This window comes from Diabrotica undecimpunctata, chromosome 5 (genome assembly GCF_040954645.1).
Source record: "Diabrotica undecimpunctata isolate CICGRU chromosome 5, icDiaUnde3, whole genome shotgun sequence".
NCBI lineage: Eukaryota > Metazoa > Arthropoda > Insecta > Coleoptera > Chrysomelidae > Diabrotica > Diabrotica undecimpunctata.
The window spans coordinates 121,470,125-121,492,134 of record NC_092807.1 but is presented as its reverse complement, the minus strand read 5'-3'; the positions used below and the strand labels follow the sequence as shown (position 1 = coordinate 121,492,134).

Below are 22,010 nucleotides of genomic sequence, written 5' to 3'. Positions count from 1 at the left end.
TTAGGCGTTTCTTTTGTTTTATCTTTTTAAAGAGTTCTTGGCTACATAAAATCGAAAGTATTGTATGTAGTTAAACTGGTATGTAGTTAAAGTGGATATTTCAATAAAGGTGCAACATACACGGTGTTGTATTTAAAAAACCAAAGTGACTAATAATATCAGAGAAATAGTAAATCGGGCAACGTTGCAAACATTAAATTGCAAGACAGATGTACCTATCCCTGTTTTTGTATAATTTGGACCATCCATTTAAGAAATAATTAGGCGTTACCAGATTTTTGGTCCACTCTATATAGAAAGTTACCTGTAAAGTGAAACCACGTCAACATTGAGACATGATAACGTCGTTGCTTATACCTATATTTTTGGAAACATGAAGTAAGTACATGATTACACAAAATATCTATCTAAAGTACATAACCGTATACTACAATTAGTAAAAACATATAAACTAATATATTTTTGATACAAGTTGAAGAAAATAATAAAAAATCTAATAGGTTTATAGTAAAAAAAGTACTTACTCAAAACTATTGTCCATATTTTTATAAATTCAACGAAGATGCATCAAAAACTATGTTTAACCAAAACACGTTACTTTCACGATTATATATCTTATTAGAACACTGTTGGGCCCTTCCGCCACAAGTATCGCAATAAAACATACTTTGTTTCGAATTCTAACGTAACAGTCAGAGATAATACGATAAACTGGAGCATATAACTGTGACTATATGGTCGACAACGGAAATTAACTAATCGAATTTTGCAAGCAAAATGAACTTTTAATAGGTGGAACCATCTTTAAACAAAAGCTGATACATAAGGAAACATGGAAAACACTAGGAGGGAGGTACAGGAACCAAATAGACCACATAACAATTGAATATAAATGGAGAAGCTGGTTGCAAAATGTCAGAAACTTAAGAGGTGCTGATGTGGGGTCAGACTACATGTAAGTCAACTAAGAATTAAACCAGAGATAAAAACCAACACAAGGAACAAATACGACGTTGATGCTCTAAAACAAGAAACAAAGTATAAGAAATACATTCGCTGAGAAACTGGCAATTAAATGAACTGTATCACAACAAACTAGAGAGTCAGTCGAAGAAACATGGAAGCATTTTAAAGACGTAATGATAAATACAGCGAATGAAACAATCGCATTGAAAAGAAGAGAAAATAAAAAATTGATAACTAAAGATACTCTGATAGAAGAAAGAAAAAAATCAAAGAAGAAATCCTACAAAAGGAAAGATCGAAAGAAGAGAGGTCACTTGAAAGGAAATACAAGGCAAAAAACGCAAAAGTAAAAAAACAAGCCAGAAAAGGTAAAAGAAACTATACAAATGAGATACAAACATGATATGAACGCAATATACAATCAAACGAAACCTAACAGGAAAAACACAAAGAAATATACGAGAAGTTAAAGATAAACAAGGAAACAGGATAAAAAATGAGAAAGAAATAACAAAAAAAAAAGATGGAAGGAATGTTTCGAGAAAATATATGAAATAAAACAAGCTATAGAAGATAGAAGGAAAGGTTTCGAGGAAATATATGCTAAATATGAAATAAAACAAGCTATAGAAGATAAAGAAGTGTCACCAGAGCTAGAAGTGAATATTGGAGAAATTATAAGCGAAGAAATTGGAAATACACTAAAACTTTTAAAGAATAGAAAAGCCACAGAAAGCGACAATAACCCATAGATATAATAAAAACTGAGTAATCAATAGAAATGTTACATAAACTTTTGAAGAAGATAAGGACTGATCAAGAATTTGCAAAGGAGTGGAAAGAGCCATTGATAATAAAAAACCCAAAAAAGGAGACCTGAGTAGATGCAATCATTGGCGTGCAATAACACTATTAAACGCCGCATCCAAAATTTTGACCAAAATCATATTAAAAAGATTAATGCCGGAACTAGATAAAAAACTGAGAAGTAATCAAGCAGGCTTCCGTGCCAAACGCTCCACCACTGACCACATTTACACGCTTAGAATGATCTTGGAACAAACAAATGAATGGAATAAAGATATTGATGTGAGTTTTATCGATTTTAAAAAGGCCTTCGATCGTGTAAAAAAGGGAAGAGATGTGGAAAATCCTAAGATTATAATATATGGGATACCACTGAAAATCATACACTGTATTAAACTCTTCTACGATGAATACAAAGCCAGACTGGAACACTCAGGTAAAGTAACAGAAGAAATAGCCATAGAAAGTGGAGTCAAACAGGCTTGTGTACTATCCCCTACCCTATTACTTATTGTGATAGATTGGGTAATGAAAAAAGTAACTCAAGATCGAACAGGCATCAGATGGAACCTACTAGCAGCTAGAAGATCTTGAATTTGTGGATGACATCTGCCTAATAACTGAACACTGAAGTCATATGCAAACAAAAATTGACAAGTTGGCACAGTTCTCCGACACGATTGGACTCAGAATAAACACAGAGAAAACTAAACTCTTAAAAAATAATAACCACCCAAATAATAAAATAAATAAACGGTAAGGAAGTTGAAGAGGTATAAGACTAGTTCACATGTTTGGAATCAGTCATGGAAAGGAACAGGGGGTGTAAAAAGGATATACAGGCGAGAATAATAAAGGCTCAACATGCATTCAGCGCTTTAAATAAAATTTGGCAAACAAACGAAATATCAGAAACAAAAAAGAAAAAAAAATCCTTAATAGTTGCATAAAAACTATACTACTTTACGGAGCAGAAACATCGAAACAGGACAAAACCACAACTAAAAAACTGCAAACTTTTGCAAATAGTATGAAAAAATTGGAATAAGATGTGGAGAAATTAAAAACACAGCAAGAAATAGAAGAGAATGGTAGGAACTAATACACAGTTTATCCAGAGAATGTTGTGTTTTGCACATACGATGACCTCTATATAACAAGTGAGGTAATCAGAAAGGAAGAAGAATGTCTACATTCAATCTAGACCCGCTGGTTTCTTCCTTTCGCTTTTGGTATTAATATCCCCATAGAAAAATAATAAATGAGCAGACTATATATGTAAACTCTATTAAGAATCAAGCAAAAGCCAAAGACAAATATACATACGTTTAAATATAGTAAAAATATAAAGAGCTAGAAATTAAAATCTTATATGATGCGAAACCGTGGTAAAATGAACAAACCTTGTTGATAAATGGTAAAAGGCACACAAAATGCAATCAGACATAAAATATATGAATTATATTGAACGTAATACAAATATTAATAAAACCAATTCAAATGTATAATCAAAATCGCGAGGCAATATGTAATAATTTAGCAACAAGTAAATATACTTTATCCATGCAGCAACAAAATAATATGGCGTATTACTTGTATGGTGTACTTTACCCCAATGAAATTATAGCACCAACAACTATCGAAAAAGACGTCTTCAAGGACATACAAGAACCACAAAGTATTGATAATGGACCAGCCTACACCCCTACTGTATGGAACGACTGTCTCTCTCACAAGACCGCAGCGAAGTGTCATAAGGTACTCTTGTCTGTCCTGTTTGGCATATGGAACTCGTCTCTTATCTCAAATACACGTCTGTGTCATTTTGCAGATGGCTCGTCTTGTAATGTTTAGTTTTTAAAACAGCTGTGTTTTTGTACACCGAATCTTGGCTAAATATACGGGGAGAATCTAAACGAATACAAAGTCTGTTAATTACAATCAAAGAAAGCAGATACGCTGACCCAGCCAGTCAGCAATCTTACACTTCTGGCCAAGAAACACATAAGTGCCCAATACTCCACAAGAAGGGATGGAACTATATAGATATAGTCACAGTGAGCATTAACAGGTTAATAGTACTTCGGTAGAAACATCATTTTTGAATAACCTGTTTCCAAAAATTTGAAAAAAGTTTCATAAATCTATATCAAGTTTGCAACAACATGCACCAGGATATTAGCCATTTACTAATAATTCTTACATCGATGACATATGACTTACTTAAAAATTTCGACTCAATTTGTATGATGACCTTTGTGCAAAGATGCAATGGACCCAGTATACAAACTTCAATATACAAAGTTTTTTTATTCGTTTACTATTACTAATCTGCCTTTTTTGAGTTTTTAGGAGATAGAAAAATAATATATATCATAATTTATTATATAATTTATACAAACAACTTAATTAAAAGAATTATTTTTTTGTTTTTTTAAGTTTCAGATTTTCAATTTTCCTTTTATTTCTATTTGGATCACCTTTTAACCTTTTGACAACCAACGATTTATATTTCACTTTAACTTTATGTTTTGGTGGTTCTTCCAGTTTTTCTTCTTCGGGTTCTTCTGTAAATGCAATAAACCCTGTATCATCAATGTCCATTTTGGGTTTATTATTAACTTCCGTTTTATATGTATCATCAACTTCCATTTTGTATGTATCATTAACCTCCATTTTGTGTGTAGGTTTTGCTTCTTTAAACTCTGGAATAAAAGCTCTAGACTTTGGATCACTTCTTGTTAGATACACCTTTTTTCTAATTTGAACTACATCTACTTTTACAATTTCTTTCTTAGGAGCTTCCTTTTCTTTGGATTCATGTTCTGGCACATAAGGATCCAAGGACCTATTATAATTTATATGGTTTTCAGGAGGAGGTACGTTTTTAAATAGATGACTGATTTTTTGTATAAGTAAATTTACTGAATTTTCAGATGTTATCTCCTTGCTAAATGCGACACCTACACTATTTATTCCTGTCACAGATTTTAATGTTTCTTTCAAGCCAGTAACACATATTATTGGTACTGTATATAGAACAGCTTGGTCTACAAGATGTTGAACTAAAAGTCTAGGCATAGTTTCTGCATCAAGTAATATGGCTTGGGCAAAATTTTTTTCCAATAATTTTGACATGCTGTTGATACCGAAACTAATTCCAGAACTGAAAAAGAAAATATAATATTATATTTTTTTCATGTAAACCACAATAACTAAATTACATATGTTAAAGATACTTTATGAGAGTGGTTACTTTAATTTCGGGATGTGGCAACACTGGTAGTCACCAGATTGACATAAAAATTCAAAGTTTCACATTTGTGCTGTTGTGTTGAAAAACATTAAGTTAAGTTGTAAATCAATGATTTTATTTTACTTTTGATCGAAAACATAGTGAACACATGTGCGATAATCTACAAACTGCATTGATGATAAGATAATGTCGAGAATAACTGTGTTTTGGTGGTATCACGAAGTTTAGAAATTAATGATAGAAGAAGATGAAAGATGAGTATAAGAAGAAAATTTCCCAGTTAAATAACCTGAGATAGTTGTATAAATGTAGAACTACTATTCAGAGCTTCATGATGACCTTTATTTTATTTAGACTCCTTCTAAACCAAACTGATTATTTGTAAACAAATTTTTGAATACAAAATACTTAACAATCATTGCTGCCATACATTTCTCAAATACCTTTGATATTATAGGAAGGAGTGATATTAGCATATAATTGGATGGGTCATCATTATCACCCTTATTATATACTGGTACCACCACTGCTTTTTTGAGGAGATCAGGAAAGATGCTTTCTTTAAAACAGTGATTTATAAGGATTGTTAGATAACTAGCCAATAAAATTGTAACATTTTTTATATAATGAGATTAGTAACTAATATATTACTTTAAGATTAATTTTAAAAACCCTTTGCAATTACCGCAGCTATGCCAATGGATATATCCAAAAATCTCCCTTTTGCGCCGAAAATGAAAATAAATCGGTTCTTGTTAAGAAGGAATTCTTTAAGTGGGGATTATTCTGTTCTAGGAGATAGGTTGTCCAATTTGAGAAAGAGAGAATCACTTTTCGTTGGGTAATCTAAGAGATTAGACTGACTTTTGGTTGTGTCATCTAAGAGGTTGGATGTATTTCTTTCTATAATATACACTTCTATTGTATCTCAAGTAGTTTGATCTAACACCTGAGTAGATCAAATATACATTATAAATTAATTTCAGCATTTGATACTTAAGTTGAGTACAGTTTAAATTCAGTGCGATTTAAGAGGCAACATCATCTAGAGTTACTGTAAGTGGTGCTATTATCAATATTACCTCCAACGATCTTTAAAAGTAAAGTAATCTACAGGCTATCTTCGACAACATTTTCCTGATCAGTGTTTAAAGCTAACCACTGATGCAATCAATTCCTCTAAGTAACAACCATTTCATCAATAGAACTTTTCAGAACTTTCATATCTTCTCATTAACAAATAATAATTGCAAAAATTCATTATTTAAATAAAAGCTGTGCGAGTAGCTTCTTGTGAACCAAGTGTGGTTTAGTTCTTATTTTCATTTTTGGTAAAACCGATTTTTATAATCTTGTCTCTGTACTTTTGCAACTTTATTGTAAATTAATTTAGTATTATTTTGTACTTGCTATAAATTATTAATTTTAAAGCCAGTTATCTCGAGATAAGCCTAAAACATTAAGGAGAGATATTTATATGATCTACTCTTTTGGATTTTTTTTAAACATTAAGTTCTCCTTAATGTTATATTTTATTTATATGTGAATGTCTCTATGTCTATGATAGTGAAAGATTTCGAATTTTTTTACATGTTATGGTAGATTTATTTGTATTTCTTGTTTTTGGAATTCACCCATCTGGTGATTCAATTATTGAATATATTTTTTGTTGTTTACCTACTGAATTTTATTTATCTACTCCTAATAAGTTTCCTAATAATAGAGTATCTCTGAATATTTGCTAATAAAAATATTTAGCTATCATAATATCTTCGACCAGGAGAAAGATCAGGCTGTATATGTTTGTAGGTAAGTAGGTGGATGAATTCCACTGAACATATTTATTATTTATTTATGTAGTGTGACTACATTTATTTAATAATTAACTGTTAATATTTTTTCTTGTATTTGGTGTCAGAACCTAATTATCTCTCCTTATCTCTTTTCATTTCTAAAGTTTCTTAATGTTCCCCTTGTAACCCCAAAAAGTGAGGTGGTGCCCTTTTTCTTATCTTCTCTTATCCTTGGTAATTTTTCCTATCTCTCTGTCTTTTCTAATCTATCTTATCTTGTCTTATCTTTATTATTTCTCATGTTGGATCTATTCGTGGTTCCAAAAGCTAGTTTCGAACCCCGACTCACTCTCCACCAACCATCTAGTTGCTGTTTCTGAGGTTACAAGATGTTTCACTCCTTTTATTACATCAACAAAGAATTCGAAGTAGTCTCTACTCTTTTGTTGTTTGTGCAGAGCTTTTCTCATGGACTTCAAATCATCATTGAACCAGTTTATTAGTCAACTTTGATTTCTACATTTTTATATTTTTCAGGAAGAGGGTAAGAAAGTCTCTAATAATCCATTATGAAATATAAAGAATTTTCAAAGGTATATCTAGAATCACCTCAGTGACCTCTATTCACTATTTAATTATTTCCATTTACAAATGAAACATCATGTATATTCCCACGAGTTGGGACCAAATAATTCCAGGCACTGCAGTCAACCCTTACCATACTAAGGCTATAAGCTCTTACTTAAGGTATCACTTAAGGCCAATCTTTCTCCCTTGGGCATGATGTCATTACCCCTCAAGATTAGGGAGTGCAGTAGTTGTAGACCAATCAATCTGACCATATAACTAGTTATTTGTGATGCAATTATCTGTGATGTTCACATTGACTGTGTTGTGTGTGTGTGTTTATTTGCATCTGTAGCTGCAGCCCCATATATTATTCCTTATTCACATCTGCTCTACTTTTACATAGGAAGTCCTCTATCAAGTGTCATGTCGGGGTTGAGAACATCCTCAAGTATCAGCACATATACACACAAATATACATGTATACAAGCACATACAGTCACGGATTTAAAGTTCTTATATCACCTCAATAGCTGGTAATATTGCACTGTACTCTATATGTGGAATAAAGTGTGTATTTTTCCAACCTTTAGTAAAAGCAGGTTATATACTATACTCTCTATAAGGGTTCAATTAAAAATAGAACAGACATGTCATAACAAACTCTCTAAGTGTCAGTTGATAGAAAAACTTTCTAATACTAACCAGCATTTTTTGGAGGGTTGAGGTCCAAGGAGTTTTTCGTTGTATTCTTTTCGAAACGCTTTTCTGTTCGCTTTTGGAACTGTCTTTAACTCTTTCCAGGGAACTTTAATCTGTTTATCTCTTATCACAGGCATGTGCTGTATTATACGATCCTTAAGTTCCTTCTGGTCTTCAGCTGATACTTCCGGCCTATAATAAATATATAATGTAGCACAAAATTTAATATTTGTTTCATATATAAAAAATACATTGTTATAATACACCGTACCAAAAATTATTATTGAAAGGTAAAGCTAAGACATTTTTTATTGTTTCTTTTGGTCGTTGTTTTTTGGCTGAAAGTGATGATTTAAGTTGCTTTTTAGTTAAAACAGGAGTCTCCATAATATCTTATTCAAAATTTCATTGATAATTGGATTGGAACTAACAAGGTACAATGAAATATTTTCAAAAATTTAAATTTATATAACCTAAAATAAAAATTAAAGGTTCAAGAAATTACTTACTTCTTCTTTTTAGTTACGGTGCTTTTCATCTACGATAAGTTGAACCTACTGAAAATTCCTGGATTATCTTTATAAGAATTGGTTTATAATAAAAGTATTTTGTCATAATAGTTTAGTAAACATTATTGAGATGCTATATTAATGTTTAAGAAATATTGTTAATCTTTTATTGTTAATTGCTCATGAAAGGCATTGACATATTTCCAATTGACATGTGTCAATAGCCTCTGCCCGTTTGCAGAGTAGACAGCTTCTGAGTTTGCACCTCCCATGAGTGTATGTTCTAGTTAAAAGGTTTTAATAAAATTTAAATTAGTTATTTATTATTAAAAATGATACTACTAGAAATAAATAACAGGGTAGTTGAAGAAACGTTAACAGTTAAAATTAAAAATGCACAAGCCGGGTAAGTTGTTTAAATTTCTGTATATTTTTTTCATTTTTATAGCCATGTAAATTCATGGGAATGGTTGAGATTAAACGATTAGAATTTCCTGTATCATCTACTGATAATACTTAACTTATGTATGTTCTGTTATAACATATTAGATTTTTGTATTCCTTCCCATGAGTCATAGTCAAATTGTGACAAGATGATTACAATCATTTGTGATTAATATAATTTGTTTAAGATTAAAAAACGAAAGTATTGATGTTACTGTAGCAGATTTCGATGGAGTATTGTACCATATATCGAATATGAATGGAGACAAATCCAAAATAAGAGTAAGTTCTATGGAAACACTTTTTTAATTGTTCTATTAATTTCTGATAATTCTATTTTAATGGCATTAAAATAGATTATCAAATGGCTCACAAATGCATTTTAAATTTATTTGTAAGAATTACTTTATGTTACACAGAACTTCAGTTACATTACATTGTATATTTTTCTTTTTAGACTAGTATATCTCTAAAGTTTTATAAACAACTTCAAGAACATGGGGCTGATGAACTGTTGAAAAGAGAGTATGGTTCATACCTAATTGCTGCTGAAACTGGTTACAATGTTTCAGTGTTGTTAGATTTAGAAAATATACCAGATAATTGGCAAGAGTTTGTAAAGAAGTTGGGTCTACTGAAAAGGAATTGTTTTGCTTCAGTTTTTGAAAAATATTTTGACTTTCAAGAAAAAGGAGATGAAGGACAAAAAAGAGCTGTGATTCCTTACAGAGATGATGAAACACTGTGAGTATTTTTTAGTTTTTGTTTTAAAAGCCTAATTTTTCAATTGGACCACAGTTTATTATTGCAATAAAACCCATAAAAATAAAGTAATATCAAATATATGAGATATTCCGAGTTCAACTAAAGTAGCATAAATAAAAAAATACCATCAAAAATGCTTCTTACAGGCAGTGGCTACCGATTAAATTTTGTTAAATGAGGGTTGAGATCAAAAAAGTTTTTTGTTGTATTCTGTTTGAAATGCTTTTCTATTCGCTTTTGGAACTGTTCGTAACTCTTCCAGGGAGCTGTAATCTGTTCATCTCTTATCAGAGGCATGTACTGTATTATAAGATCTTAAGGTTCTGATTTTCAGGCGATATTGCATATAAAAAATGTATAATGTAGCACAAAATTTCATAAATTCTTAACTAGAAATAATTTTATCATTCAAATTTTATTCAAATTTTAATTCCTGTTGAAGAAATCAATTTAATTGTTTTATAAAATATTTTCTAGAAATTATAAATTCCTTAAAAACCATTTTTTGCAGAGTATTTTTAATGTACACATTTTATAAATTACTATACTCTATTGCTTATTGCATGAATTATATAACATCTTGTGTTTATTTATTTAACTTGTCTTTTACTACATTCTGCATTAAATGGTTAAATTTTTATTAAAGTACAATTCTGGTTGTGTATCTACACTGCGCATCAGAGAAAACTAGCCACCCACAAAATTTAGGAAATTTTATATTTTTTTTATATATTTCTCTATTTTCTTTTAATTTGTTTTATGTTAATTAAATTAAATAAATTATCACGTGTACTGAGAAGCTAGACTGAGCCTGTAAATAGATTAAACAAAATCATAAAACCTACTAAACCATAAAATTCTCAGAAGTCATTATTTGTGAATCAAGGAAGCTTCGTGAAATTAATTGTTTTGAGAACTGTGTGAACTATGGTAGTGTTCTAAAGAGGTTCTGAGATATCTTAGTATTACACTGGCCTCCTTACAGTGAAGTCTATTTCTGAATAATAATGTAAAAATCTTTGTTGAGATTATTACATTGCTGGAAAATGGAGCAAGCCAAAGGGATGTGGCAAGACAATTGAATGTTAGTATTTCAACTGTGCAGATAACCAACCAATGATTTCTTGAGACTGGATCTCATCAACGGTGACCCAGTATATCTGTCAAAAGAAAGACAACAGTCAGAGAAGATCACGTTAATACTATTGGAGCATTGCAGCAGACTGCTCCAATGCTCCAAAGCTATACTCAGCATGCCCAAGGACCAGTAATCAGCTTTTCTAAAGTTTATATTTTTTTTATTTTATTTTTATTTATTTAATACACAGCACACACAGGTTATTTAAATAACCCTATTAACAGTTTAAATTACAATATACAATATCACAGTTAGTTTAAAACTATTAAAAGTTTAAAACTTTAAACTACTTATAATATTAAATATCAAAAAGTTGAAAAAAATGATACTAAAAATCTTAAATATAAAAAAAAACAAACAAAATATAACAGGCACAAAATTCAACAATACCAATGTATATATCACAAAGCAAGAGATCTTTTTAACTGAATTAAAGTTATATTGAGAATATCAAAATCGAGATCATTTAATCGTCCCATGTATCTATCCAATGGGTTGTGAGTGCCATAACTTGTTCTGTTGAAAGTAATATTGAAAACATTGTGGTAACATAGAGCTTGATGGGGACATTAAAATTAATCTGCCTTTTGGTTTGGATTGTTGAGTTTACCGAAAGTACAAGTTGAATATAGCTACAAATGTCAACCATGAAATAAAATATTTCTGTTTCGCAGTTTTGGGATGTTTTTATAATGCATATGATGTATGCTTCAAATATAAAGTGAGAAAGCTGTTAAAAAGTATATTTTGATTATACTGTTTTATGAATTCTGCAGTTTTTAATTTATTATGAAATAGTAATGAGTAAATATTTGTCTCTTTCGAGATTAATTTCAAACATCTGTTGCTCTGCAGCAGATCTAGCAGCTGCTGATTTGACAATTGTCAAATCTTCTCTCCCCTAATCTATCAAAGGGCAATTGACAAAAAAAATTCTAATAATTTACTGCAATTAATCTCCAAAGAAACATATTTACTCATTCTTGTTTTATATAAATCAAAAATTACCAAATTCATAACATAATATAATCAAAATGTACTTTTTTAAAGCTTCATCTTTTTGTATTTGAAACATACAGCATATGCATGTTTGACATTTGCAGCTATAATCAGCTTGTAAATTCGGTAAATTCAACTGGTTTGGACAATTAATAAATCCATGTATGATCTTATATATAAATATGGCTCCTGACATATCACGACGGTTCTTGTGTGAGCGTAAAGATAATAATTGTTGTTTGATAGGGGAATAATCATGGTTTTCAATAGTAGTGAACATGGTAAGCACAATATCTCAAAAATTTATACTGGACTCTTCCTAGCTTATCAATATTGTTCTGAAAATAGGGTGACCAAATAACTGAACAGCATTCCAAATTAGTTCTAACTAAGCAACAGAGAAATACTTGCAATTGCTAGTAATAAAACCGAGAAGTTTAGATGCCTTTATTGAAATTGTGTTTATGTGGTCACAGAAAGTAAGCTTCTCATCGAAAATAACACCCAAAGCCTGAATAAAAGACACATGATTCAGTGACTGATTATTAATAGTATAGCTTGTTTCGACATTTTTTTACTTTTAAGTGGAGCTTGCCCTGATTGTACCAATTTTGTAGTAGGTCTAAGTCATCTTGCAACAAGGTTTGCTCAAAGTTCAGACCTTAATCGTATTGAGCATATATGGAGCCTTCTCAAAAGATGTCTTATACCTGCTCCAACAACATGTGACGACCTTGGAATGGCTCTCAATGAGGAATGTGTCAGTTTTTCCCAAAGGGCCATCCAAAACGTGATTAGTTCTATGCCAAATTGAGTGATACTTGCCTTCTTTTGACTCTGTAATTCAATTATTTTTATAACTGTAACTATGGTACAACGAAATTTTCAATAAATTTATTGTTTTCTCAAAATTTTCCTTGTTTTTCATTTGTTACTAATGATAATGTCGGGTTATGTGCAACAAGAGTAATGGACGCAATATATGATAGATTTAATTTCATATAAATAAGAAAAAAATTTCTTAAATTTGGTGGGTGGCTTATTTTCTCTGACGTGTAGTGTACAATATGCTTTCTTTTTTGCTAAAAATTGGATTAAAGTAGAATAAAAATTTCTTGATTTTTCTTAAAAATTGCTGTTCAGTTTTCTTGAAAACATATAATAAAGTTTTTCCTAGAAATGGGAAAATTAAACTAAAACAAATATGGCCACAAATAGTAAATATTTACAGTTTTCTAACATTACTAGATTCAAAAGACACCATACGTCCTGTTTTAAATTAAAACAGTACATAATTATGCAAGCATTAAAATGACTGATTACAATTTTATTATTACTGCCATAAAATTTCCAGATGAGTAAAAACACGTTCATCATTGAAACATATTTACTGAAGTTTAATTATTTTAAGAAATAAACTTGCAGCAGTGTTACCATAATTAGTAGAAAACTACCTTTTTAGTAGATTTTCGACGTAACTTAAAAATTTTTAGGGGAGAAAAAATCTTTTGTAGATGCTAGTAGTTTTTACAGACAGAGACATTTATCAGTAAATTCTTTAAATGCCTTTAAATGGGTATTTACTGTTAATAATATTTCAGTATAGATAATTTTTCGAGAGAAGTGTCGATAAAATAAAGATAGATAGATTTGTCAAACAACTGCTGTCTCTTCCAGTATCCAATGTTAAATGTGAACGAATCTTTTCGGATATTAACAGAATTGAAACCAAGGGCTGGAATAGGTTTGAAAATCAGAAATAGCTAAAATAACTAAATAAATAAATAATAAAATAACTAGAAATAACTAAAAAAAGACAATAACATAAAATACCTTTGAAATATGTAAAAATTTATTATAGTTGCTCCAATTTGGAATATACATTTATATTTAAAGTACTAGTACACTTTTGGTGTTCTAGTACCTTATTGGTGTATTTTGCAAAATTTTATTTAATTGGTTGACTGTACAAAAAAATTGTTTTCTTCCCTTTCCATATTTTTTCCATTTAATAGAGGGTCCCAATTCAAAATCTTCGTCTATGGCTGACAGTTAATCTGCTGATTGACACACCTCAATCGAAAAATTCAAACGGCATTTTAAAAAAGAATGTTTCGCGGAAATATGGCGGACTTTTGAAAAAATATTGATTATTTTGCTTGACTCAAAATATTATTTTTTAATTTTTGGCCTAATTGAAGTGAATGCGCATGTAGGATATGTTATCCAAGTAAAACGCTGAGATTCGTTCAAATCGGACCAACCAATCTGGAGATCAAATGTCAGCTGTGCGAAAAAATTAATTTTGAGAAAAACGCATTTAAAGTTTTTTCCCTTATTATTTTTTGATTATATTAAAAATATCTAGTTTGATCACTTACAATTTATTAATCTGCTATTCCTGGAACATATAGAAATAAGCCATCATCATTAAAGACTTGTTTTTCCTGTTGCTGAGAAGTTTTTTTTATCTAAACGACCAACTTTCTTTCGTTCTGCATTGGTCGCCTTTCCACCATTAAAATTTGCTCATCATACTTTGACAAATTGGGGTTAAATGCCCAATTTGTTGATAAATATATTGGTCCCAATGACCTTTGTGGACTGTAATTTTTCACCAACGCTTTTGTTCAATATCACACCCCATAAAGAGGTGGTAAAAAGTTTATCTATTCCTTTAAGTAAGATTAAAATAATAGATGAGTTGATTAAGTACAGGTTTAATTATCCCAAAACAACAAACATACAAAATTAAAAATATTAAACTAAAAAAGAGGTAAATTGAGAGTCTATGGATGTAAAACTTTAATAAACATTTTAAAAGAGTATATCTACCTGTCCTATAGTACACCATGATGGCTGGTGAGCACTGGCTATTTCTCAAACTTGAAGCAAATCTACTGTGGTCCTATTGTACACCACGATGGCTGGTGATCACTGGCTATTCCTCGAACTTGAAGCAAATCTACTGTGGTCCTATTGTACACCACAATGGCTGGTGATCACTGGCTATTCCTCGAACTAGAAGCAAATCTGCTGTGGTCTTGAAACTTTGGGCTATGACTCACTAGACTACACAAATCAGCAATCTCCTACACAAATAAGCAATCTTCTTAGCACTTTTACAATTTAGCGGTGTAATCACTAAACCAATAGACCCCAATGATCTATACTAAATTATACACTTAAGTAGGTGACAATTTTCCTAACTCACTCTTATATAAATTAAATGGAGTTAAGGTACAATTATTTTAACCAATACTTCAAATTACAAGCTTTTTACATGTGGTTGACAAATTTTGCAACATAAGTGTGTACAACTCAAACTGAGCCAAGGTACTAAATATTTTAACTGTAAGGACGGACGAAAACCGTCTCTTCCCGCCCTACTAATAAACGTGGACATAATCTTCTTCAGCCTTCATTTATCCATTGTTGGACATAGGCCTCCTCCAATTGCTTCCACACTTTTCTATCTTTTGCAATTCTCATCCACTGCTTTCCAGCTACAGCTGTTATATCGTCTATCCATCTCTTTTTTGGGTCTTCCCACGCTTCTTTTTGTTTCTCGAGGTCTCCATAATGTCACTTTATGAGACCATCTGTTGGTGTCTTGTCTTGTTACATGTGCTACCCATTGCCATCTCAATGTCTCTATTTTTTCCATGATGTCGGTTACTTGACATGGACGTAATATATAGGCTTATTTATTAATTTGCGCTAATATGTAATTTCTACTTTAAAATCACGCCCTTTCTGAACAATACTCATCAAAATCCTCGGGCAAAACTCGATTTATTTACATCCTTCTTGACTGGCTTTTTTAAACACACATCGGAAACAGACTTCGCTTCAATTAAAATGTTTTCTAATATTATGTAATAAGTTGCTTTACCGATACAGGAAGTAATATCCATCAGTGCACACAAAAGATCTAAACCGTTGCGAAAGCAAGCAAGCAATTTGATTCAACCCAGCCTGTGAGACTTGTTCACCCCTTAGAAAGACGTTCGAGTGTAACAATTCGTTGGAGTGAGGTGTATTAATTTGAGTAAAAACAGGAGTCACACCACCGCGCTCCAATGCTCCTGACCATCCTTTTTCCCCCCTATAGCACTCTGATGCGCTATAGGGGCACACTATTAGCCAAATGATCTTCACGTGGGAAGTCCTGGGTAATAGAACTCCAACATGGTACCCTAATCAATTGAAAATTCAGGATAGCGTGAGGCGCTTTAATCCTGTTATCCTCTAGTGACTTCCGCATAATTAAAATTGCTTGCTTGGACCCCAAGCCACTGCTCTGGGCTAGGCCCAGTTCAGTGACTTGAAGCTCTAGTGAACCGTTACGACCTACAACGAGCAAGCGCATAACGAAAACCATCCGCCGGTTGATTTCTAATGCTTTATCTACCACGTGGTATGAATTTATTTGTCGGTCACCACATTCATATTCGTCGTTGATTTTGAAAGCAAGACCGCGAATACTGGTTTTGGAAAATATAATTTTTTGTCGCACGTTTTACCCGTAGCATAGTCTGCAATTCTCCGAAAACAAGAGTGAAAGTGAGAATACGATAACTATACTCTCCAGCAATGCTGGTTTCCATGATATTCGTGGGATCTTCTTGTACTGGGCTTTTTTTATTATTATTATTTGTGTAGTTGTACCCGCTTTTCTGTAAGTTATATGCATTTTGCCTTGACAAATATACTTGTAATTAACCAAATAACTACTGTAAATATGAGTGAAAGATGAAAATATTTATACTCTGTTGTGTATGTGGAAGAAACTTTAGCGTTGTGCTCTCGACAACTACTAAGCGCTGAGAAAGCAAAAAAAATTTCAAAAAACAAAGTGTACTAAATAGTACCACTATAACCACTACTCTCCTATGAAATATGGAAGAAATTTTTTTATTTTTAGTTGAATACTTAGTTTGTTACATAAATTTATTGAAAATCTTAAGAGAAAAGTACAACCTTAATTATAATAAGCGAAACTGCTATAAAATATGAAATGATTTTGAAACTGGAATTCATTTTAATTCTGTTTTAAAGTTGTTTCAAAAGATATGAGTAAGAGAATATAGTATTTGTTTTGAAATATAAAATCCTTGTGTTTTTGGTTGTTTACTTATAAACCTATTAAAAAGTATTTATTATGTTTCAAGATCTAAATTAATTAAGTTGATTAAATTTGATTGAAAATTATTCTTTATCTATGATTATTTACGAAGTTTTACATAATCAAACATTAACAAAAACGTCAAATAGTAAACACAAGAATTTAATATTACAAATATTTCTAAATATAAATAATTTAATTAAGTTAAGGTAAACTTACCAGTGATTGAGACCTATCCAGTTATTGACACTTTTCAGTCAGATTTCCCTAAATATTAAGTAACCCAAAAATCCTAGATTTAAATTTACTTCATTGCCAAGTTTATTGATGGATTTGGCAACACTATACACAGTTTGAATACCATAAATAACGCCATTGTGCTTTGTTGAATGATTGAGTATAGTTGTGTACACTGACACACACACAACAATTTTTGTAGAACCCCAGTTCCGAGTGACATGTGTGTTCCAATGGAACAGTGGGCCCACGTGTCCGGAGGTTAAACCGGTCACACTCCGTAATGGAGTGGTACCTATAACCTATCTGACCCCCAGCTATAACCAACCACCCCTCGCCATCGCAGAACATAACGAATGGGGAGGCTTTGTACTGAAACTTACTTTGGATGCTCTGGGTAATGGGACATCCTCTGTTTTACTTTATGTGGTTAAGCCACCTGATTTTAGGGGTAGCTAGAAGAGTTTTTCTCCCTATGACAATGACAAGTTAATTTTAACATGACTGTACTTATGTCCCAAAACGTGTGTTCCGGACAGCGAGTCACAGACCTAAGTCGGTGACTCCCCGCCCGTATTGTGTGCTCGGTCACTCAGTCGCCGAATTGGCAAAATAATTTTTGTTCTCGTCGGCTGAGCGCCCGAAGGGTCTGGCCATCGAGCCCACGTTTGTCGGTACGTGACCTGATGCTCAGGTTTCGCGAGCATGGTTGTTTTCACCTACCTGAAGGGTATTAGGTGCCGGAAGTTCCTTTTACATGAACGGCTTTTCGGGAAAGTATAAGGATAGGCATTTTTTGGGTCTGCTGTTACTGCGTACATTCGACTACTGCATGGCTATCATTTCTTCACTGTTATAGTCTGTCAACTGTCTTAATAGTCTAACCGGATGGTTCCTGAGATCGTTGAAAATCACTTGCGCTTTTTCGTCCATTGTTCTCAAGAATTCCTTTTGTTCTGAGTCCCTCATTACGTACCTTCATGGAACGTACTTAGGTATATTCAGAGCCTCTCTGATTATATGGATCTGGACTTTTTGTATTTTGTTTCTGTTGGATTTGCAAGTGTGTCCCCATGCCCGTGACGTATGTTGGTGTTGGCAAAATTATACAGTTTGCTATCCTAATCTTTGTTTTGAAACTCAGTTTACTCTTCCGACCTAATAATGATGAGAGTTGAGTTCTAATCATTTTTGTCTTCATTGACCGGTTGTTTAATGTTCTGTGAAGGTCAGCTTTTTGTCCAACGTTACGCCTAGATATTCGGCTTGATTTGACCATTCGATTTGCTTATCGAATAGGGACCTCATTTGCACATGCCGGCCTTTGTTTTGTCAGGGTTGACAGCTATCTTCCACTATACACACCAATCTTGTAGTTCGTTAAGTGCCCTTTGTAGGTGTCTTGCTAGCAGCTATCGCTGTATCGACTGCGTATAGACTTAGTAACGATCTGGGTTCAATTGGGGTGCTTTGTATAGGGTGTATAGATATGGCGCTCCCTGGGGCACACCAGCCACCATGAACCCAGCTTCGGATAGGGTTGGTCGTAGGTGTGACGAGAGAAGATGAAGATATGTCATTGCTTGTCTAGAGCCGTATTGGTTCATTTTATACAGCAGGCCTTCGTGCCACTCTATCGATTACTTTACTGACATCTAGAAAAGTGGTTGCTGTATATTTATTATTGCTGTCTCTCAAACTAATCCCTATCATGGCCCTCTCCATCGCTCTTTGGGTTGTACTGAGCTGATCTAAGGTTTTCTTTGTAAAAGCCATGGTCTCCAGTCCATATGTAGTTACAGGCAAGATACATTTGACATAAACTCTACGTTTTAGACACATTGGTATATCTTTATTCTTCAAGATAAAGCTTAACTTACCGAAAGCTACCCGAGACAATTGAATGCGTCTTTTTATTTCGGTTTGGTTTTCTTTGTCGATTTTAATGGTATGTCCAAGATATATATATATATATATATATATATATATATATATATATATATATATATATATATATATATATATATATATATATATATAGTGGTCTACATTTTCAAGACTGACGTTGTCAATAACAATATTAGTTTGTAAATTACTCATTATTTTTGTTTTTTGCAGGTTCATTTTAAGACCTATTTTATTTGACTGCTGATTTAATTCCTTGAGTATTTGCTCCAGTTCCTTGATATCTGTACTAAATAATACTAAGTCGTCCGCAAACCTCAAATGACTCAAACGGACACCATCAATGTTTAGACCTTTTTGCTCCCAGTCGAACTGTTTGAATACATATTCCAATGCTAAGGTAAAAAGCTGTGATGAAATAGTATCACCTTGTCTAATACTTTTACCAAGACGCATTTTTTCATTTTTTTCGTCTTCATTGATTTTGATGTTGAATGTGGCCTGTCCATAAATGTTTTTAATAAGTTTAGTGTACCGTGAGTCTATTCGAGCATCCCTCAGGGCTGACAAAAAGGACCAAGTTTCAATACTATCGAAAGCCTTGTGGAAGTCAATAAATGCCATATGTAGAGGTACTCTACATCTCTACATGATCGTTAGTACTAAATCCTTTTCTAATAAGCTTATCGGCCGATAATTCTGTAGAAATGTGCCCGTTTTCCCTGGGTTTTTGATCATTATTACGTGAGCTTCCTTCCATCTGCCAGGAAAATGTCTTAACCTTAGAACGTTGTTGATTAACTTTGTTATGATATACTATTGCTTTTGCTGGCAGGTTCTTCAGAGCTCTATTCGTAATATGGTCCGGGCCTGGAGCTTTTTTGGCGTTAGTACGCTATCTCTTCTGTAAAACCATCATCGTTCTATATATTTTTAACGCAAAAAAATAAAACTATTTTTATCAGAAAGAATTAAACTGATTCAACTTTTTTCATGCATAATGGTTTTTGGTTTTATTTTCTGTTAATTTTTTAGACACGTTATTTAATTCCAAGGCGGTACAAATTTCGTCGGGTAAGCTAATATATATATATATATATATATATATATATATATATATATATATATATATATATATATATGTGTGTGTGTGTGTGTGTGTGTGTGTGTGTGTGTGTGTATAAATCATTATAAATTTGGCTTTGTTGTTTATTTATTATTTGGTTATTTGGTCTGTATTAAGAGTCCATTAATGCATGTAAATATTTATTACCTTATATTGTTACGATAATAAATAAATAAATATTAGACTTATTGAGTAGTACACTTCTTATCAATTTTTTTTATAAATGTTGATAACAACCTTCAAATACCGCACAAATGTTTTGGGAAGTTATGGGTTAGGCTTGATAAACAGTGATAACAACCAATCTTAAAAACACGTCTTAAATCGAATTTATCTAGTAATCTGGAAAAAGTTATACATATTCTGTATTTTTGTAAAAACTTCTTTCTTAACTACTTTACTTAATACAATACTTCCTCTTTTATCTTTCATGGAGTATAGTTAGGGATATCTACAAAATTGAACAAGACATAATAACTATTCTTTATTCTAGAATAATTCTAGTTGGATCATCGTGAGCCATGTTATTTTACTGTACTGATGACTCATCGTTGCAACAATAATCCTGTTCAGTACGAGAGGAACCACAGGTTCTGACGTTTAGCGGTGCTATTCGGGAACATTTTATTAATGAGCTCGTCCTTCCGAGACGAAATGGCAAAAATTCGGTGAAAACGACATTAAACCATTCCATTCGTCGACAGAAATACGGTCATTACCAATAGCCAGCAATTGCTTGGAGAAGTCTTCGCCATAAAGATCGTTCAGCAATGCAACTTTCTTGTTTGTCGTCAGTTAGTTTTATTGACTTATCGTGCACTTCCTTCTATTGTGGATTCAACATTGGTACATTCGTTTGAATTAAATGCTTCAATGCATCTCGATTATAGTGACTTACGTTCTCGATTGAATCCGTCGCCCAATTCACCACTTGGCGATGGCATTCCTGAATTGACTAACAAACTGCTGAATATGACGTAATAAATGTCTATCACAAGCAAATCCTGGTTATGTATCTCCTAATACACCTCTAGATTGGGATTCTTTTGAACTGACACAAATTCGGTATAAAATGTCATCTGACATGTCATGCTTGTACTTGTTCCATAGTTCACGTGGATTCGACGGAAGTCATGCTGAAATAATCAAATATAATATATATATATATATATATATATATATATATATATATATATATATATATATATATATATATATATACACTCGCGATCATAAAATCCGGGTCACCTTGAAAATCGCCGTTATTTCATTTTTAACGAGCTTTATCGTAAATAATAATAACACAAATACAAACTAATGCATGTTTCTTAGCAGTTTCCTTTGTAACAAAGAATTCCAATAATGCCGATTTCGCGGAAAACTATACACTTCCCAAAATGAACGGTACCTGTAACTGTTGCTTGTTTTAAATGTCTCATTTGTGCTTCGACTTTCTGTTCAAACGCAAGAAACAAAAGTTTATTAGTGCCATTATTAGTGTTTATTATTGTGTATTTCATGCCAAAAATGCCTTGACTATTGTTGAAACAGCACTCATTGTTGCGTTTGTGGAAGGCGGTCACACTCATCGGCAAGTCGCAAGAACTGTTGGCGTAAGCCTTTCTACGGTTCAACGAGTGCTTCAATGCTTTCAGAAGACGAGTTTGC

The 22,010-nt window shown here is 32.2% G+C and overlaps 2 protein-coding genes across 2 annotated transcripts in view; one reads left to right on the top strand and one right to left on the bottom strand.

The window, feature by feature from the left end:
* Positions 1–4,139: 4,139 nt before the first annotated feature.
* LOC140440768 (uncharacterized) lies at positions 4,140–8,587 on the bottom strand. The gene is made up of 3 exons (XM_072531138.1): positions 8,363–8,587; positions 8,095–8,283; positions 4,140–4,939 (listed from the first exon to the last, which is right to left on the bottom strand). Exons 1-3 carry the CDS (start codon positions 8,476–8,478, stop codon positions 4,192–4,194), a joined length of 1,053 nt encoding a protein of 350 aa, XP_072387239.1. The 5' UTR covers positions 8,479–8,587; the 3' UTR covers positions 4,140–4,191.
* A 249-nt stretch (positions 8,588–8,836) lies between these two features.
* Arpc2 (Actin-related protein 2/3 complex, subunit 2) overlaps positions 8,837–22,010 on the top strand; it is a 29,373-nt gene continuing 16,199 nt past the window's right edge. The window contains exons 1-3 of the mRNA XM_072532616.1: positions 8,837–9,006; positions 9,233–9,326; positions 9,502–9,788. Coding sequence (XP_072388717.1) covers positions 8,933–9,006; positions 9,233–9,326; positions 9,502–9,788 — 455 coding nt within the window. The 5' untranslated portion in view covers positions 8,837–8,932. The remainder of the gene's footprint in view (positions 9,007–9,232; positions 9,327–9,501; positions 9,789–22,010) is intronic.